We start from the raw sequence: 15,079 nt of genomic DNA on the forward strand, positions 1-15,079 counted from the left end.
TTATATTTAAATTAATAATTTTTTTGTTGAGAGAGTCACTTTTAAATGACGATCATTTTTTGATTATTTTGTATACATTTAATTTTTGAAGAATTTTTCCTGATACATTTATAATTTTTTTTTGTATTTTGCATAAATAAATTTTATTTTTTAAAATAAAAATATTTATTTTCAGATAATATTTCTAATATGTGCAGTTTTGTATAATATTGTTTTTTCCCTTTTATTTTATTCAATCAATTTAATGTTCATGTTTAATTCTATTATTGTTTGTTTGAATAAAAAATTATTTTAAAAAATAAATTTATCCAACACAATCGAATAAATGTTATATTTTATAAAATTAAATATCTTGATTTATATCTATATTTATCTCTTGATTTTTTCAATTTTATTTTTAATTATCATTTATGATTTGCTTTTATTTATTAACATATATAATTCTTGATTTATTTGATTTATTTTATATTTTTTAATTTATTTTAATAAATTTAGTAAAATTTTTAGTTTTACTTAGAATTTTTTTAACTATAAAAACATGTAAAAAAGAATTTATTTATACAATTTTTTTTTGGGTTAAAAAAAAACCCGGACGAAACACAAGTAAAGCACCCAGTTTTCTCCTAGAAACTGTGATTTCAAGAAAAGAAAACTGTCCGCCTGGATTGTTAAAATCAGAAGGAAAAAAAAATAAAAAAACACTGAACTCAGACAGAACGTGGCCGTTTTAGACGAACAAACAAAAAAGAAAATCACAGCAAAGCCGAGAAGGAAGGGGCTGCAAAGCCCCCCCCCCCCCCAAAAAAAAATCCACCTTAATAAGCTTGTGTTTGGTCTCTCTCCACACTTTGCGATAGCTAGCTGCTAAGCTCCGCAGCGCCTCCTCTCATCCACCGCTACACTCGCTTTTGTTATAAACGAACAAACATACAACCACGGTTTAATTATCCCTGTTTAGGTAGGCGCTCATTCTTTTCTTTGATCTTTCAAATATCTATATAAGAGCTGTCTGTGCTTTTTTCTTGTTCAATTTGAATGAAGAAATGAAAGATTAGTAGATATCAGAGATTCTGGAATCTCTATTACCATCGCTAATTGGGCGTTTCTTATTTGTTAGTTTAGATTCATTTTGAAATATTTTCAATTCGGGTTTTTAATTAAAATGGTGATGAATATTATAATAATAATCTTCAGCTCACTGATTTATTTATTTGAATTTGTGTCCGTATTAGCTTGGCCTCTCTTTAATAAACCAATCGCTTAGCTTTGCTGAATTAGTGGTTGAATTTGCTGTTTCTGATTTGGGTTTAGTTTTGAGTTTGCATGTTAAAAGCTTGGTTTTTTGTTTTATTTTTCTTTCACTTATATTACTGCATCTAAGAATCTAGTCAATGTGTTGTTGTGGATTACTATCGGCAATATCGTTATGGGTTTTGAATTGAAGTTGTAAATTCTATCAGATATTGATGTGGTATACATGCCAGAACAGACTGTAGTTGGACTGTAATGGATGTTCAAGCACCTCCAAAGCTAATCCCCAATAATTTCAACGATGATGATGATGATGATGATGGGCCCATAGTTTTCAAGAGGGGTGGTAACTCAACATCGAAGCAGAATCAATTAAACCCTGAAGCGAAGAAACCGTCTTCATCTTCTCAGAACTCCAATGGTCAAAGCTTGAATTTGCAGAAGGGTAAATCGCCTATTCCATCTTCCAATGCATCCCCTATGAAATCTTCTACAGGGAGCCCTAAAGCATCAGCTTCATCTGCCAAGGCATCCCCGTTGAAGTCACCACTGACATATACTAGAGCACTCACTTCTTCAAATGATCAGTCGAAGCAGGCATCTAAACAGGTTGTCTCAAATGCTGTTAAGGAGGAGAAGAAACCGATTGTGGATGATGAGGATTCCGAGGACGATAAGCCCCTGAGTTCTAGAATTAAGGGGAGCACAAACAATGTCAATAAAGGGGTTACTGCACCTGCTCATGTCAAGGATGAGCCTTCAGATGATGATGAAGTTCCTTTATCCTCGAGGTTTGCAATCAAGTCAAATGCAGGGACATCAAGTAGTAAGTCTATCAGATCTAGTGAGATAAGATCTTTGCCTTCTAAAAGTCAGCTAAATGGTTCTACTAAAAATGACAAGCAACAGAAATCTTCTGTGGTGCCAACTAAGAGACCTATGGATAATAAGGTTCCTTCAAACCATTCTTCTGCTAAAAAACCAAAACTTTTAGATGCATGTACAACAACAAAAGTTAAGCAAGTTACTGTCAAGGTTGAGCAGAAGGCAGATGATGATGACCACCTTACAATTTCCCAGAGAATGAAGAAGGCGGACTCCTCAGCTAACAAATCATCATTTGCAAAGAAAAAGGTTACAAAAGTTGTTTCTTCGTCATTCAAGAAGACGACTCAGAAGAACAAGAAACAAATGAAAAATTCAAAATATTCAAAGTCAACTAAAGTGCAGCCTGGCTCCAGTGATGGCCAGAAAAAATGGACTACCTTAGTTCACAATGGTGTCATCTTCCCACCTCCATACAAGCCTCATGGGGTTAAGATTCTTTACAAGGGGAAACCAATTGATTTGACTCCTGAACAAGAGGAAGTATGATTCAATTTTATGTTGCCTTATTATGTCCTTTGTGTCGACAAGTTAACCTCTGCTGCTTGCTCCTAGTTTGGTTGATTATTATTATGTACATTAGAAGTTTTCAGATTTGTCCTTGTATGTTTGGTGCTAGATACATTTAAACTTTGATCTTTTAACTGCAGGTTGCAACCATGTTTGCAGTGATGAAAGATACAGACTATGTTCAAAAACCACAATTCCTTCAAAACTTTTGGAACGATTGGCGTAAATTACTAGGGAAAAATCATGTAATACAGAAGCTAGATGACTGTGATTTCAACCCCATATATGAATGGCATCAGCAAGAAAAGGAGAAGAAGAAACAAATGAGTACTGAAGTAAGTTGGTACACATACAACATTGCGTGCGATTGAGATGCAAAACCATATTAGTCTGCAAGAGTGAGCAATTAACATCATTTGCACTTACCCTTGCCTGCCAGCTCATATACTTGGTTTACATTTAGGAGAAATCTTGCCAAGTGTTGCTATTGTTGTGTAAAATTGTGGAATTATATTAATTCCTTTTTCTCTGCCAATGAGCAGGAGGGGATCTTTCCATCCTCTATCTTTAATCAAGCACTAATCATGGAGATTCTGGCTGTTTCAATTGCTTCATGGAAATAACCCTTGCCAATTATCACCACCATTTTCTTTGAGAATAAGTTTCATTTAATGTCATTCTCTATGATTATAAGTATTTTCTGTTCATGTAGGAGAAAAAGGTCTTGAAAGAAGAGAAATTGAAGCAAGAGGAGAAGTACATGTGGGCCATTGTTAATGGTGTTAAAGAGAAGGTAACTATCTGTGGATCAAGTGTTTTTATTAGCATTATTTGGGAAATGTTATATATAGAGAACATGTGTATGCATCAGAGTGTGCATGTGCATGTGTGCAAGTAGATTTCTGCTTCATGGTCATACATTTTAAACAATAATGGGTTTCTTAGTGCAGATTTTATTAATTTAACTCTTTGCATTTTGTTTTAACGCACTTCTCACCTCTTGCATATTAATTGTGCCAATTCTGATCATCTCATCCCAGGTTGGGAATTTCAGAGTAGAACCACCGGGTCTATTTCGAGGACGGGGAGAGCATCCAAAGGTTCCAGTGACTTTTTCTAACCATTAACTGAGACATAGAGCTTTCAGCTTTGACTACATTTTATTTTGATATTCATGGCCGCTAATGATTGAATTTGCACTGTCATGTAATTTTTCCCATGAACTGTTGGTATATACCAGATGGGGAAGCTGAAAAGCCGAATTCGTCCCAGTGACATTACTATAAATATTGGAAAGGATGCACCTATCCCAGAATGTCCTATTCCTGGTGAAAGGTTTGGTTTCTTACTATATCTTTCAAATTGGGGGAGAATAGAAGGGAGACACTTCTTTAGCTTCTGTTGATAAATTAGTACTGTTTGGGTTAGTGGAAACTTGTGAAAATTTTGCAGGTGGAAAGAAGTGAAGCATGATAATACTGTTACATGGTTGGCGTTCTGGAATGATCCAATCAATCCAAAAGAATTCAAGTATGTATTCTTAGCTGCGAGCAGTTCATTGAAGGGGCAAAGTGACAAGGAAAAATACGAGAAAGCAAGGAAGTTGAAGGTACTGATTTATGAGCTTACGATTGTTGTAACTTGTGATATGATTGAGGAACTTGTCTTTAGCTTCTGTATTTTGAGTGCAGGACTATATACACAACATCAGAGCAGCTTACACAAAGGATTTTGCAAGTAAAGATATTACGAAGCGGCAAATAGCAGTGGCAACCTATCTTATTGATAAGCTAGCTCTGAGGGCGGGTAATGAGAAGGTATAACAACCAACAAAACAAGTTTCTTGAACCCTTGGCAGTTGATTTGGGCCTTTTAGATTGGATATAACACCTTTTTATTTGGAGAATGTACTCTTGCCTTGTCATTGGAATTTCCTTTCACAGAGGAGGGTAGAATGTTTAAAGACAAATGAGGCTTTTACTCGCATAATGAACCTGGTGCTTCAAATTGACAAGTTAATTTCAGCCTGTGAATATGGTCTGCAGAAAGCCAAATGATAAGAATGGATTCAGGCCTCAAACTAGCTTGATTTTTCTGAATCACATTCAGTTTATCAATTATCACATCCTCCAAATTTAAATGCCACTGTTGCTTTTCAAAATGCCTGGACTCTTTTTTATCTTCCCCTTTCTACATGGCAACTCAGCCTTGAGCAGATCATATGCATGTGTTTTTGGACTACAATTTAGTTTTAATTCTGCTATGAGGTTTTCTAGGGTGAGGTGTGAAGTGAAACCAACAGCTATTTTTTGAATTGTACAATAATTGAAACATATTAACAGGCTGTAGGAATTTAAAATTGCATTTGATTCCAAGGGAATATCACCAAAAGTCATGGACCTCTTCCTAGGATAATTGAAACCCATCAAATATTTTTCATGGACCTAAATACCTAATCACCGGAAAAATGTATTCAGTATGTGTTTTATTTTTCTTGTTAGAACTTAGCAAGTGTTTCCAAAACACATTTTGTTATGCTGGTTTGTGTTTGCTTCTTATTGGGTTCCCAGCCAAGCAGTGTTGAGATTTCCAGTAGGAATTAGTTTTGTTGATCATATATGCATTTTGAGTGAGAATATCATCAAATTTTCTTCATTCTGTGATTGGCTGCCTATAGGATGATGATGAAGCTGATACTGTTGGTTGCTGCACATTAAAAGTAGCAAATGTTGAGTGCATCCCTCCAAATAAGCTGAAGGTATGGTGGTTTTATTTTTATAGACAGTAGATTTTTAAGTGAAGTATCATGGTTTTGAGTTGCCTAAATATGATTGGCTATATACTTACATTAACCTTTCTAGTGAATTGCTAGCATTAATACTTGCTTCTGATTGACCCTTCAGTTTGACTTCCTTGGTAAAGATTCAATTCGATATGAAAACACGGTCGAGGTTGAGCTTCCTGTGTACAAGGCAATTGGACATTTTCAAGTTGGTGAGTAAATGGCAGTTAAGATTAGGATACTAAAATGTTATAGCAGGACTGATGAGCAATTTTTTCTTCTTCAGCAAAAAAGCAAACTGATGATCTTTTTGACTCACTGGATACATCTAAACTAAATGCTCACCTAAAAGAACTCATGCCTGGCCTCACAGCAAAAGTTTTTCGTACATACAATGCATCAATTACATTGGATGAAAAGGTAAGTTTCAAGCTGAGATCAATTACTACATTGAAGTTGTATAATCAAGTTTGTATGGGCCACTTGGAAAGTATGTGAATTTAATGCTGTTGGGGTTATATTTGGCGTGTAAACAGTTATATGAGGAAACAGAAGATGGTGATGTTGCTGAAAAAATTGTCATTTACAACCAAGCAAACAAACAGGTGAAGCCAGTTTGTGGCCAGAAACGTTTTTTGGACTTTTGGTAGTGTTTTTTAGCTGCAGCTCTTGCACCTATAATGATGGCTTCTTTTTTTCTGCAGGTTGCAATCATTTGTAATCATCAACGAACCATTTCAAAATCTCATGATGCACAAATGTCAAGATTGACTGAGAAAATTGAGGAACTTAAGGTAATCAATTTTAGAACTCTACCAGAAATTTTTGGCCCTCATTTTTTGAGAAATTTGGAGAAAATCAAACTTGAGGAATTCCTGGCTGCGTTTTACTATTCTCTCTTCTTTGAATGCATGGATTTATGATGGTAGTGTGTAGATTGCCAAGCCAACTCTTTCTCCGGCATACTGTTGACCTTTGCATATTGGAAACTTTGCCCATTCCTTCTAACTGCTTATTGTGTTTGTGGAGTCCATGCTTTGAGCTGACCCATGTTTTGTTTGCAGAGCACGCTAAAGGAGTTGAAAACTGATCTGGACAGGGCCAAAAAGGGGAAGCCCCCATTGAAGGGTGCAGATGGAAAGCAAAAGAGGAGCTTGTCTCCTGAAGCGTAATATAACTTTTGCCCTTGTGCTCGGGTTTTTTGTGTACTCTTGATGGTTCTTAATGATTCTTGGAATTGATTTTCAGAATAGAGAAGAAGATAGCGACAACCAATCAAAGGATTGAGAAAATGGAAATGGCCATGAAGACCAAAGAGGATCTGAAAACAGTGGCATTGGGGACGTCCAAGATTAACTACCTTGATCCTAGGATCACAGTTGCGTGGTGCAAGCGGCATGAAGTTCCTATTGATAAGGTGAACTGCTTCTGAAATTATTTATGGGATGAAATAATTTAACCAACAGTTACACTTTACTTCTGTTTATCGTTTTCTTCTATTTGGTACTGAGGCAGTGACTGTCTAAGTTAAGCTGTTTCTTATCTTATGCTTTTGCTACAGATATTCAACAAGTCTCTCTTAGCAAAGTTTACCTGGGCGATGGACGTTGACCCCCAATTCAGATTCTGATCGTGGGAAGTAATGGTTGTTTTTCAAATCCCTCCGCCCCCAGCCACCCACCAAAAGAAAAAAGGTAGAGAGAGAGAGGGAGAGGCGAATCCATGTTCTTCTCTCTCTCTCTCTCTGTCATCACAGTTTATGCACATTTTTCTGAAAGTTAATGTTGTATTCTCGTCTAATCTAATCATTGGGTAAATTTTCCCTTTCTTCATACTGCTCCTCTTGTTTAAACCATTCAATGGTGAAAAGAAGTTGCAGCAAGAATTGTTTACTTGCACCTTCGACATTCGGGTACTAACAGTATAAATGTAGAAGATACACTGAATGCCTCAAACCGAGTAAAATTATTTTTTTTTTCATCGCCGCCAGCTATCTTTTTTTATCCTTGTTAATTGTTAGAGCTAGAACGAGCTTGTTAAATATAGACGATAACTTTTCCATCAAAGGATTTTGGGATATCAGCTTATAAAAGCTTTTTTTAATTTGAACCAAATCTCAATAAGAATTATGAATAAGTTATAAGAACCTAGTATAAAAACATGCAGTGTAATAAATATTTTATTATTTTATCTAAATTTATATCAAATATTTACAATCCATAGTTTAAAACTAATTGTTTATAGATATCCTTTTAATGTATTAATTAAGTATATTATTTAAAATACAACCCATGTAACTACAACTATTACATAACACTTAGTGATGTTACATGCAAACACATTTGTGCTTGCGATCGTGAATAAATCGAGATTCCAAATCATGATTATAATGCTTATGACTCTAATAAAATTTCATAAGCAGATGAGTTGAAGTGAGTGGAAGGTATTAAAATTTCTAGAAAAGGATCCACCAATGACCTTTGCCCCCCATCAAAATTGTTATTCAAATCTTTTAACTAGTTTTAATGTTATGACTCTAATAAACACGTAAATGTGTGTATTTTAGAGATTTTAAAGCTAATTTCGTCATCTAAATAGAACTTATTAGTCCTTTTAATCCTTGTGATTTTCAAATAATCTCTGTATTCTATTTAAATCTATAAATTGGTCCCTATTTGGAAGTCTTTTGGTCCTTAAACTTTATGAATTACAATTCAGTCATATAGAGAAAAAGATCTTGCAATCAGATCCTTACACGGTCACTTTTAGTCATTTAATGGGCTGATATGGGCCTCGTTAACCGAAACCCACGCGGATTGAATTACAAATATTTGGGCCAGCGGGAAGGTTCAGGATTAATGGATTACAATTATTATTGTCAATCTAAATTCAGAGAAAAAAGCTGCATCTCGCGACAGCGAAGGGAGGGACCTGAACAACGAAGCACAGGAAGCTTCATCATCAAATTTCCAAGTGAGATCCGATGACGATACCGATGCCGATACGGTTTTCTTTTCCTTTTCTTTGTTTTTCTAACTAGAAATTTTATTTTGCAGAAAGAAATCTCGAGATCGAATAAAGAGGGATGGGTTTTTTCGTAACGACACTGATTTTCGCAGTGATTGGGATAATCGCTTCGCTTTGTACCAGAATCTGCTGCAACAGAGGACCCTCTACCAATTTGTACGCTTCATTTTCTTTAATCGATTCAAGTTAGTTATTTCTTTTTAGGTTGTTAATTGTTAGAGGTTGCCATATCAATTTAATTCAACTGTAAAATACCAATGCAAATCTTGATCATAGCCAATTTTACTTAACCATCAATAAGAGTTACTAGCTTGTAGCTTCTCTGTTATCATGTTGCTGCGATGAGCTAACCGCCAGGTTTAGTTGTGGTATTGATGATCAAAATGGCGGATTCCATGTTCTTTTTTATTCTTCAATTAGTTGTGAGAATCCACGTTTGATGGTATCAAATTTCTGTTTCTCAATTGCCTGCGTATTTCCAAGTTCATCCTTGTAAAATCAGAAGCCATGTCTTTAATCTTTATTGACTAAGAGTCCTTTTGGCATGACTTGTGAAAATTAACTTTTGATTTTCAGTCATAATTCAAAATAAAATTTTCATCACTAACTTATGAAGAAGTATGTTTGGTAAAAATAATAATAATAATAATTCAAAACAACTCTTTTGAAGAAGGGAAGTAGCATACGTACTAATTCATAAGTCAAAAGCTCGAAATTTTAACTCACTTTTGTGACGAACTTTTGATCTAAGTTAAAAGTTATTCTTAACCAGATATATTTGTGACTTTTTCTTTGAGTCAAAAGAATCAAAATCCAAAAGTCATGCCAAACATAACCTAAATGCCTATGATTCTATTATTATGATACCCCTGGCGTACCATCAGACTCTTATGTTGAACTGGCTCTGCGTGTGAAAAAAACATTTTCTGGAAATGCTGATTCTTGTAGCCACCAATTCTAGTTCTGTGTCTCTGCTGAAGTATGCACGGTACAATTGCTCAATGATAGGTTGGATTAAAGCACAATCCAATGCTCATGCATGTCAAGTACCATCATGAATGAGTCTCTCATTCACCGTGAGTAATTTTAATGGTCAGATGTTTGTATTTGTCTGATCTTTTTAATTAGCCAATAAATAAGACTGTGTATGCATTAAGTCATTCAGATTTAATTAAGTGAATATGGCCTCTGTATGGTCATCTCTTGTTCTTTTTCTTCTTATGCAATATAGCTAATCTTGGTTTTATCATTGCAGGCTCCACCTAACATTGGTCCTAACAGCAACAGTCTGTTGTTGGATGATGTAAGTTTGTACCGGCTTGAATTTTTCTTTTCTTCTATGATTGTATTCATTTTCTATGTAGAAGGAATTTGATTTATGATCATCTGTGTCCTGGATATGTGGTTAGTGTCCAGCTGCATGCATGCATCCATAAATTTAGAAGAGTGATTATATAATAACGGGATTTCATGAAGATGTTGTAAAACCATGACCATTACTCAATTTTATTGAGTGCTAGTCCTGTTTATGCCCTTTCTCCAAAAGTTTCCCTACGCTGACAGCATATCTGCCTGTGATTTTCATCCTTGTCAGTAGCTGCTCAGAAAATTATTCATTTTTTTTGTCCATTATGTAGTTTAGGGTGAATTGAAACTGTGCAATAACAAATTTGTTCTTTTCTTCATATATGTTTCCTTCCCCATTGGGCTTAGAATTAGTTGAGAAAGCTCTATGGCCAACTTTGGGGGTTCTGCTTTGTTACCATTGTTGCGAAAATTAGCCTGACAGTAACAGAATCCCATGTCATGTTGGAGGAGGAGGAGCTGCTATCAATTTCATTTTGCCATGAGAAAACAATCATCCCTTTTATTTCTCAGTGATTTGAATGAACAAGGACACCCTAGTTCCGTGGCATGTTCATAAATGGCAAGAGTTGCGATTTACATGATTTTTGAAAGAGAAATTGTCGAGGAACGGGTTCATGTAGATGAATTGCACCTTCAAAGCATACCTAAGTTTACCCATTTATATTTTTTACCCTTTCCTTTCCTTTTCCATTGTTGTTTGAATAATATTTGCACTTTGTCAATGTAGTGAAAGCATAAATAAGCTATTTTCCTCAGATTTGGCACCAACTGCTTGCACTGAAATTTTTATTTTCATTTTTTTAATCTTCTTTCCCGGAGCATAGTTGGGAAACCTGTTCAGTCAATTGTCTTTCAGGTTATTTTTTTCTTATTGAGAACTGCAAGAAGTTGTTTCCTGTTACACTTATTCTTTTTCTCTTTTTTTTTTCTTGTTGTGCGTCAGGTGGGCCATTGTGTATTTAGCACAAATGAAACCTCTCATTGTCCCAATTTTAAGTGAAGGGGAGTGAAGATGTTCCCAAATGAGCACATTGTACCTTATTGGTAAACAAGCATTGGATGCCAGATAATATCAGATTTTATGACTAGTGAATCCTCTTGTATCTTCCCGTTTTGGGTCGTTGTAATTTTATCAGCGTGAGCTTTGGATTGGTTTACTTGTTGCAGTTCTTTCAGCTGCCTTGTTACCTCATTCAATTTATAATACTTCAGTAGTCATTCCATCAGAAGTTGACCACAAATATGTAATTTGGATGAAATAATTGTTGCAAACGAATATACTTGATGTAAGTACTGTGGAAAAATGATATCAGCTAGCTTGTGCGCCAGCCTGAGAGTTTCATGTCAGCTTAGATTCAATGCGCAGGCAATGGCCTGGGAAACTTGGCTGAGCTTCAAGTTTATTTTTGGTACAAGGATTTCTGCACCTATTAACTGTATGGTTTATGCATGTGAACTCACTCGTCGTGTTATCTGAAAGCAAGTTGAAATGTGTGTCATGTGGCTATAAAGAAGCAAAGCAAAACGGCAATGGATTTCTGACTTCAGCTTGTCCGAAACAACAATGCTCTTCCATAAAACTGAATATTGCTCCTCGTTGTAACTCCTAAAACTGGAACACCTCTGGAATACTTGCCAACGTAAAAATGGAACCCAAAACGAACTAGGTTGAGTAATTAAACTCCAGCCTAGTTTCAACACAAAGGCTTCATCCTAAGATTGCAAATTTCAAACCCCTGTTCTTCTTAGGTTGACAAACATCATTCCACTTGACCAAATCATTGAAAGGTAACCTCCCTGCCATTTGATAGTTACTTTGCTGAACCTTCTCAATAAAAAACTTGTAAGTCTGACGTGTTGCTCTCTTGTGTTTAAATCATTCATCCTTTGGAGCTCGAAGACAGAATAAATATATTGTCGAACTCTCATCCAAACATTCTTAGAGAAGTAAATCCGAGTTTTAGACTCACTAACCTTTTGGCTTGAAGCAGAGCAAAATCTCTTTCAACAAGATTTCATGGATTTCTTTTTAAAATTAGCATAGTTTAAAAGAACATTTGGAAAAACAACACAATTTGAAAAAGCCTTAATGAAATAGCATAGTTTGGTAGATGTTGTGATTGAAAAATACGATATCTTAAAATGTCATGGTGGGAAACATGACATTTCAAAGAAATTGTTAAATGGGCCGATATAAATTCCAATAAGAAGAAAGGAGAGAAAAGAAAGAAAGAAAGATATTCTGGAGGTATACCGAAACTTCGATACAGCACAAACAATATCATCAAAAAGATTTTAACGAAATAAATTCAACAACACTAAGAAAGGTTACTAATAGTGACTGAAGACCTCAAAGATAGACTAAAACTCCAATCATGACACCACCAGTACTATAAAAAAGATATCGACGAGAAGAATTTAATGACATCAAGAAATTGTCACTAAAAAGAGAAGAAAGAGAAAAGGACAGAAAAAAAAGACTACAGAGGCACACTGAAGCTCTGATTATAGCACGACCGATACCATCATATAGATCTCAATGAGAAAAAGCCAAAAACACCAAAGAAAGTCATCAATGGTGACTAGAGTGGGTCACACTCTTCGTCCAAAGACAAGTGAGAAATTACAATAAAGAAAGAGTAAATGAAAGAAAGAATAAGACCCAGAAACACACTAAAACTTCGATTACAACACCATAAGTACTATTAGATAGATCTCGATGAGAAAGATCCAACGACAGCAAAAAAATAAATCACTAATGGTGATTAGAGTGGGCCATACAAGTGGCTCAATTGTATTTGAGCGGTGTGTATGGCCCACTCCAATCACCGTTGATAACCTTTATTAATGTCATTTAATTTTTATCATCGAGATCTTTCTTTTGGAATCGATAGTGTTATAATTGAAGCTTCAGTGAGCTTCTGAGGTCTCTTTCTTTCTTTTTATCTCTCTCCTCTCTCCTCGTTGTAGTTGCTCACTTGCCTTTGGATAAAGAGTGTGTCCTACTCCAGTTATCGTTGATGATCTTTCTTGGTGTTATTGGATCTATCTCATTAAAACTTTTCTTGATGTCATTGGACCTTTCTTATCGAGGTCTTTTTAATGATACCAATAATATTATAATTAGAGCTTCGGTGCGTCTTTAGGGTCTCTTTTTTTTTCTCTTTACTCTCTCCTTATTATAATTTGTTCCAGCCTATTTAACAATTTATTTGAAATATCACTTTTTTCAATCTTGATAACTTTAAATATCATGTTTTTTAATTGTGACAAACATCAAATTATGTTATTTCATTAAAAAAAAATGTACTTGTGTTATTAGGATAATATTGTTTTTCAAAATTTTCTAATAAGTGAAAATATCTAATTTTATGACCATTGCCTACTCAACAGAAACTTCAAAGAACAATACCATATCATCCAAGAAGCAAAGATAAGACACCAACAGACTGAATCCTTCCAATCTTAAAGGTATGTCAATCCCCTTCTTAATTGAATCCTGAATAAGGTGCACTAACCTCTCTAAACATAACACAAGAATATAAGAAAAGATCAAAAACCCTTGCTTGATTCCTCCATTGAGCTTAAATGTGTTCATTTTAGAACCATTCCATAAAACCTGCATAGTTAGACATAGTCAAATAAAAACAATCCACTATTAAAAAAGTAGCATTATTTTAGCTAGGTTTTCTTTTTCAAACAAACCAGAAGTAATAAACATGAATATAAAATACAAAAAGAAAAGAGATTAACCCTAAACCCGGCTTATACCAAAGCCACAACTAACACCAAAACATGTAATCAAACTTTAGGTTAACAACAAAGAAATAGAGGGAAAGCTAAAATATCAGAAGTAATTATTGTAATAAGCATAGTGAATCTATCATGCCCACTAAAATTTATAAGTACCATTTCTTTCAAGCTGCGCAACAACAATATATATTCTTATTCTTTAAGTATCGATTGCAATTCAATTATATATATATTTGGTGATAATAAATTGAATTGCAATCAGTACTTAAATAATAAGTCTTAATTAAAAAAAACATTTATACTGGAGTAATATAAAACTATTATTGGGGTTTATCTAATAGTTTAAACTTTTAGGTTGAGATGATTATTTGACATGGTATCAAAATTTGATAACCAAATGGTCATGAGTTCAAAACTCACTATCTCATTTTAACTAATTAAAATAATAAAATTACACATAAGGTAATGGTGAGTCTTTGTGCAAATTCTAAGTTCAAAAGGCTTTTACTTAAAGAAGTATTTAGGTGTTAATTGGTTTTTTGACACAATAAAAATAGTTACTTGACACATTAAAGATTAAGGAACAACTAACAAATACCTTCAATTAACTTATATGATCCATTGTTCTCTCTCTAACTAAATTTAAAAAGAAAAACTACTTAACGTGATGGGTTTTTTATTAGTTTTATAATAGATCACTTGACAAATAAAAAAAAACTTAATTTTTTTTAAAAAAACTATCAATTAAAGAAAAAGCATAATAAAAATAGGTTGCTCATAGTACCTTAAACCAAATCCTAGCAATGATATAATGACATGAAATTTCCATCCAACGACTTTACATGACTAAAAAAGCCATGGTTTTGTCATTCATTAATGCTTGAAAATCCAAACAAATATTTACTTTCCATTTTAATTTTATAATAAAATTGAAGGGATTACAATGAATTATTTTATTCTTCTGGTCTTTCTAGCTTCAAGATCTAACTCTTCAATAATTTCATGAGATTTCATCATGCTTCTTCACCATAAGAAGAATTATTAATCTCCTAATCCAAGGCCTTTAACTCAAATTCAAAGGAACTTAATATCATTGTTGAGTTTTTCAAAACATATAAACGCAATGAAACGGTAATTTAAAAAAAAAATTGGGGGTTTCAGAGATTTTGTTAGACAATCTAAAGTCATTTAAGGTTTGTACAAAGACTACTTAGAGATAATTTTTTCTTTCCTGGGTTAGATAAGCATTTCAATGTTAGATTGTCGTAAACCACAAGCCGTTTAATTTTTCAGTTTCTAACAATAATTCTCATGAACCATCAGCTCAGAGAGAGAGAGAGTATTATGCCTTAAGTGCTAGCTTTTTTTTTTTTTCTGTGTTTTCTAGTGTATGTGATCATATTAAATCTTTCATTACCAGGTCATAATAAAAATATAAGAAAAAAAAATCCATTAACATTATAAATGATAAAATATCACTTTGCCTCTTGAAAATATCACATA

At 34.1% G+C, this 15,079-nt stretch overlaps 2 protein-coding genes across 3 annotated transcripts; both read left to right on the forward strand.

The window, feature by feature from the left end:
• The first annotated feature begins 709 nt into the window (after positions 1-709).
• LOC133705200 (DNA topoisomerase 1 beta-like) lies at positions 710-7,405 on the forward strand. Of its 2 annotated transcripts, none has more exons than XM_062130338.1 (16): positions 710-958; positions 1,461-2,619; positions 2,787-2,981; positions 3,359-3,439; positions 3,687-3,746; positions 3,887-3,981; positions 4,099-4,255; positions 4,338-4,463; positions 5,324-5,404; positions 5,550-5,640; positions 5,715-5,848; positions 5,965-6,033; positions 6,133-6,222; positions 6,493-6,596; positions 6,677-6,845; positions 6,990-7,405. In XM_062130338.1, exons 2-16 carry the CDS (start codon positions 1,507-1,509, stop codon positions 7,056-7,058), a joined length of 2,634 nt encoding a protein of 877 aa, XP_061986322.1. In that variant the 5' UTR covers positions 710-958; positions 1,461-1,506; the 3' UTR covers positions 7,059-7,405. The 2 variants fall into 2 exon arrangements, with proteins under 2 accessions (XP_061986322.1, XP_061986325.1); XM_062130341.1 differs by having other exon boundaries at positions 1,490-2,619.
• Positions 7,406-8,269: 864 nt separating this feature from the next.
• On the forward strand, positions 8,270-11,151 carry LOC133691489 (V-type proton ATPase subunit e1-like). Its single transcript, XM_062112018.1, has 4 exons — positions 8,270-8,401; positions 8,485-8,611; positions 9,711-9,758; positions 10,767-11,151. The coding sequence occupies exons 2-4, from the start codon at positions 8,514-8,516 to the stop codon at positions 10,831-10,833; spliced, it is 213 nt and encodes a 70-aa protein (XP_061968002.1). The 5' UTR covers positions 8,270-8,401; positions 8,485-8,513; the 3' UTR covers positions 10,834-11,151.
• Positions 11,152-15,079: the final 3,928 nt, after the last annotated feature.

This window comes from Populus nigra, chromosome 1 (genome assembly GCF_951802175.1).
Source record: "Populus nigra chromosome 1, ddPopNigr1.1, whole genome shotgun sequence".
Lineage (NCBI taxonomy): Eukaryota > Viridiplantae > Streptophyta > Magnoliopsida > Malpighiales > Salicaceae > Populus > Populus nigra.

Bases quoted from the DNA above. Each gene is read 5' to 3' on its own strand.
- LOC133705200 (XM_062130338.1), top strand. From the start codon at position 1,507: ATGGATGTTCAAGCACCTCCAAAGCTAATCCCCAATAATTTCAACGAT. The intron at 4,464-5,323 runs GTATAACAACCA...GGCTGCCTATAG, and splicing joins TGAGGGCGGGTAATGAGAAG to GATGATGATGAAGCTGATAC. The intron at 6,223-6,492 runs GTAATCAATTTT...TTTTGTTTGCAG, and splicing joins AGAAAATTGAGGAACTTAAG to AGCACGCTAAAGGAGTTGAA.
- LOC133691489 (XM_062112018.1), top strand. From the start codon at position 8,514: ATGGGTTTTTTCGTAACGACACTGATTTTCGCAGTGATTGGGATAATC. The intron at 8,612-9,710 runs GTACGCTTCATT...TTATCATTGCAG, and splicing joins AGAGGACCCTCTACCAATTT to GCTCCACCTAACATTGGTCC. The intron at 9,759-10,766 runs GTAAGTTTGTAC...GTTGTGCGTCAG, and splicing joins ACAGTCTGTTGTTGGATGAT to GTGGGCCATTGTGTATTTAG.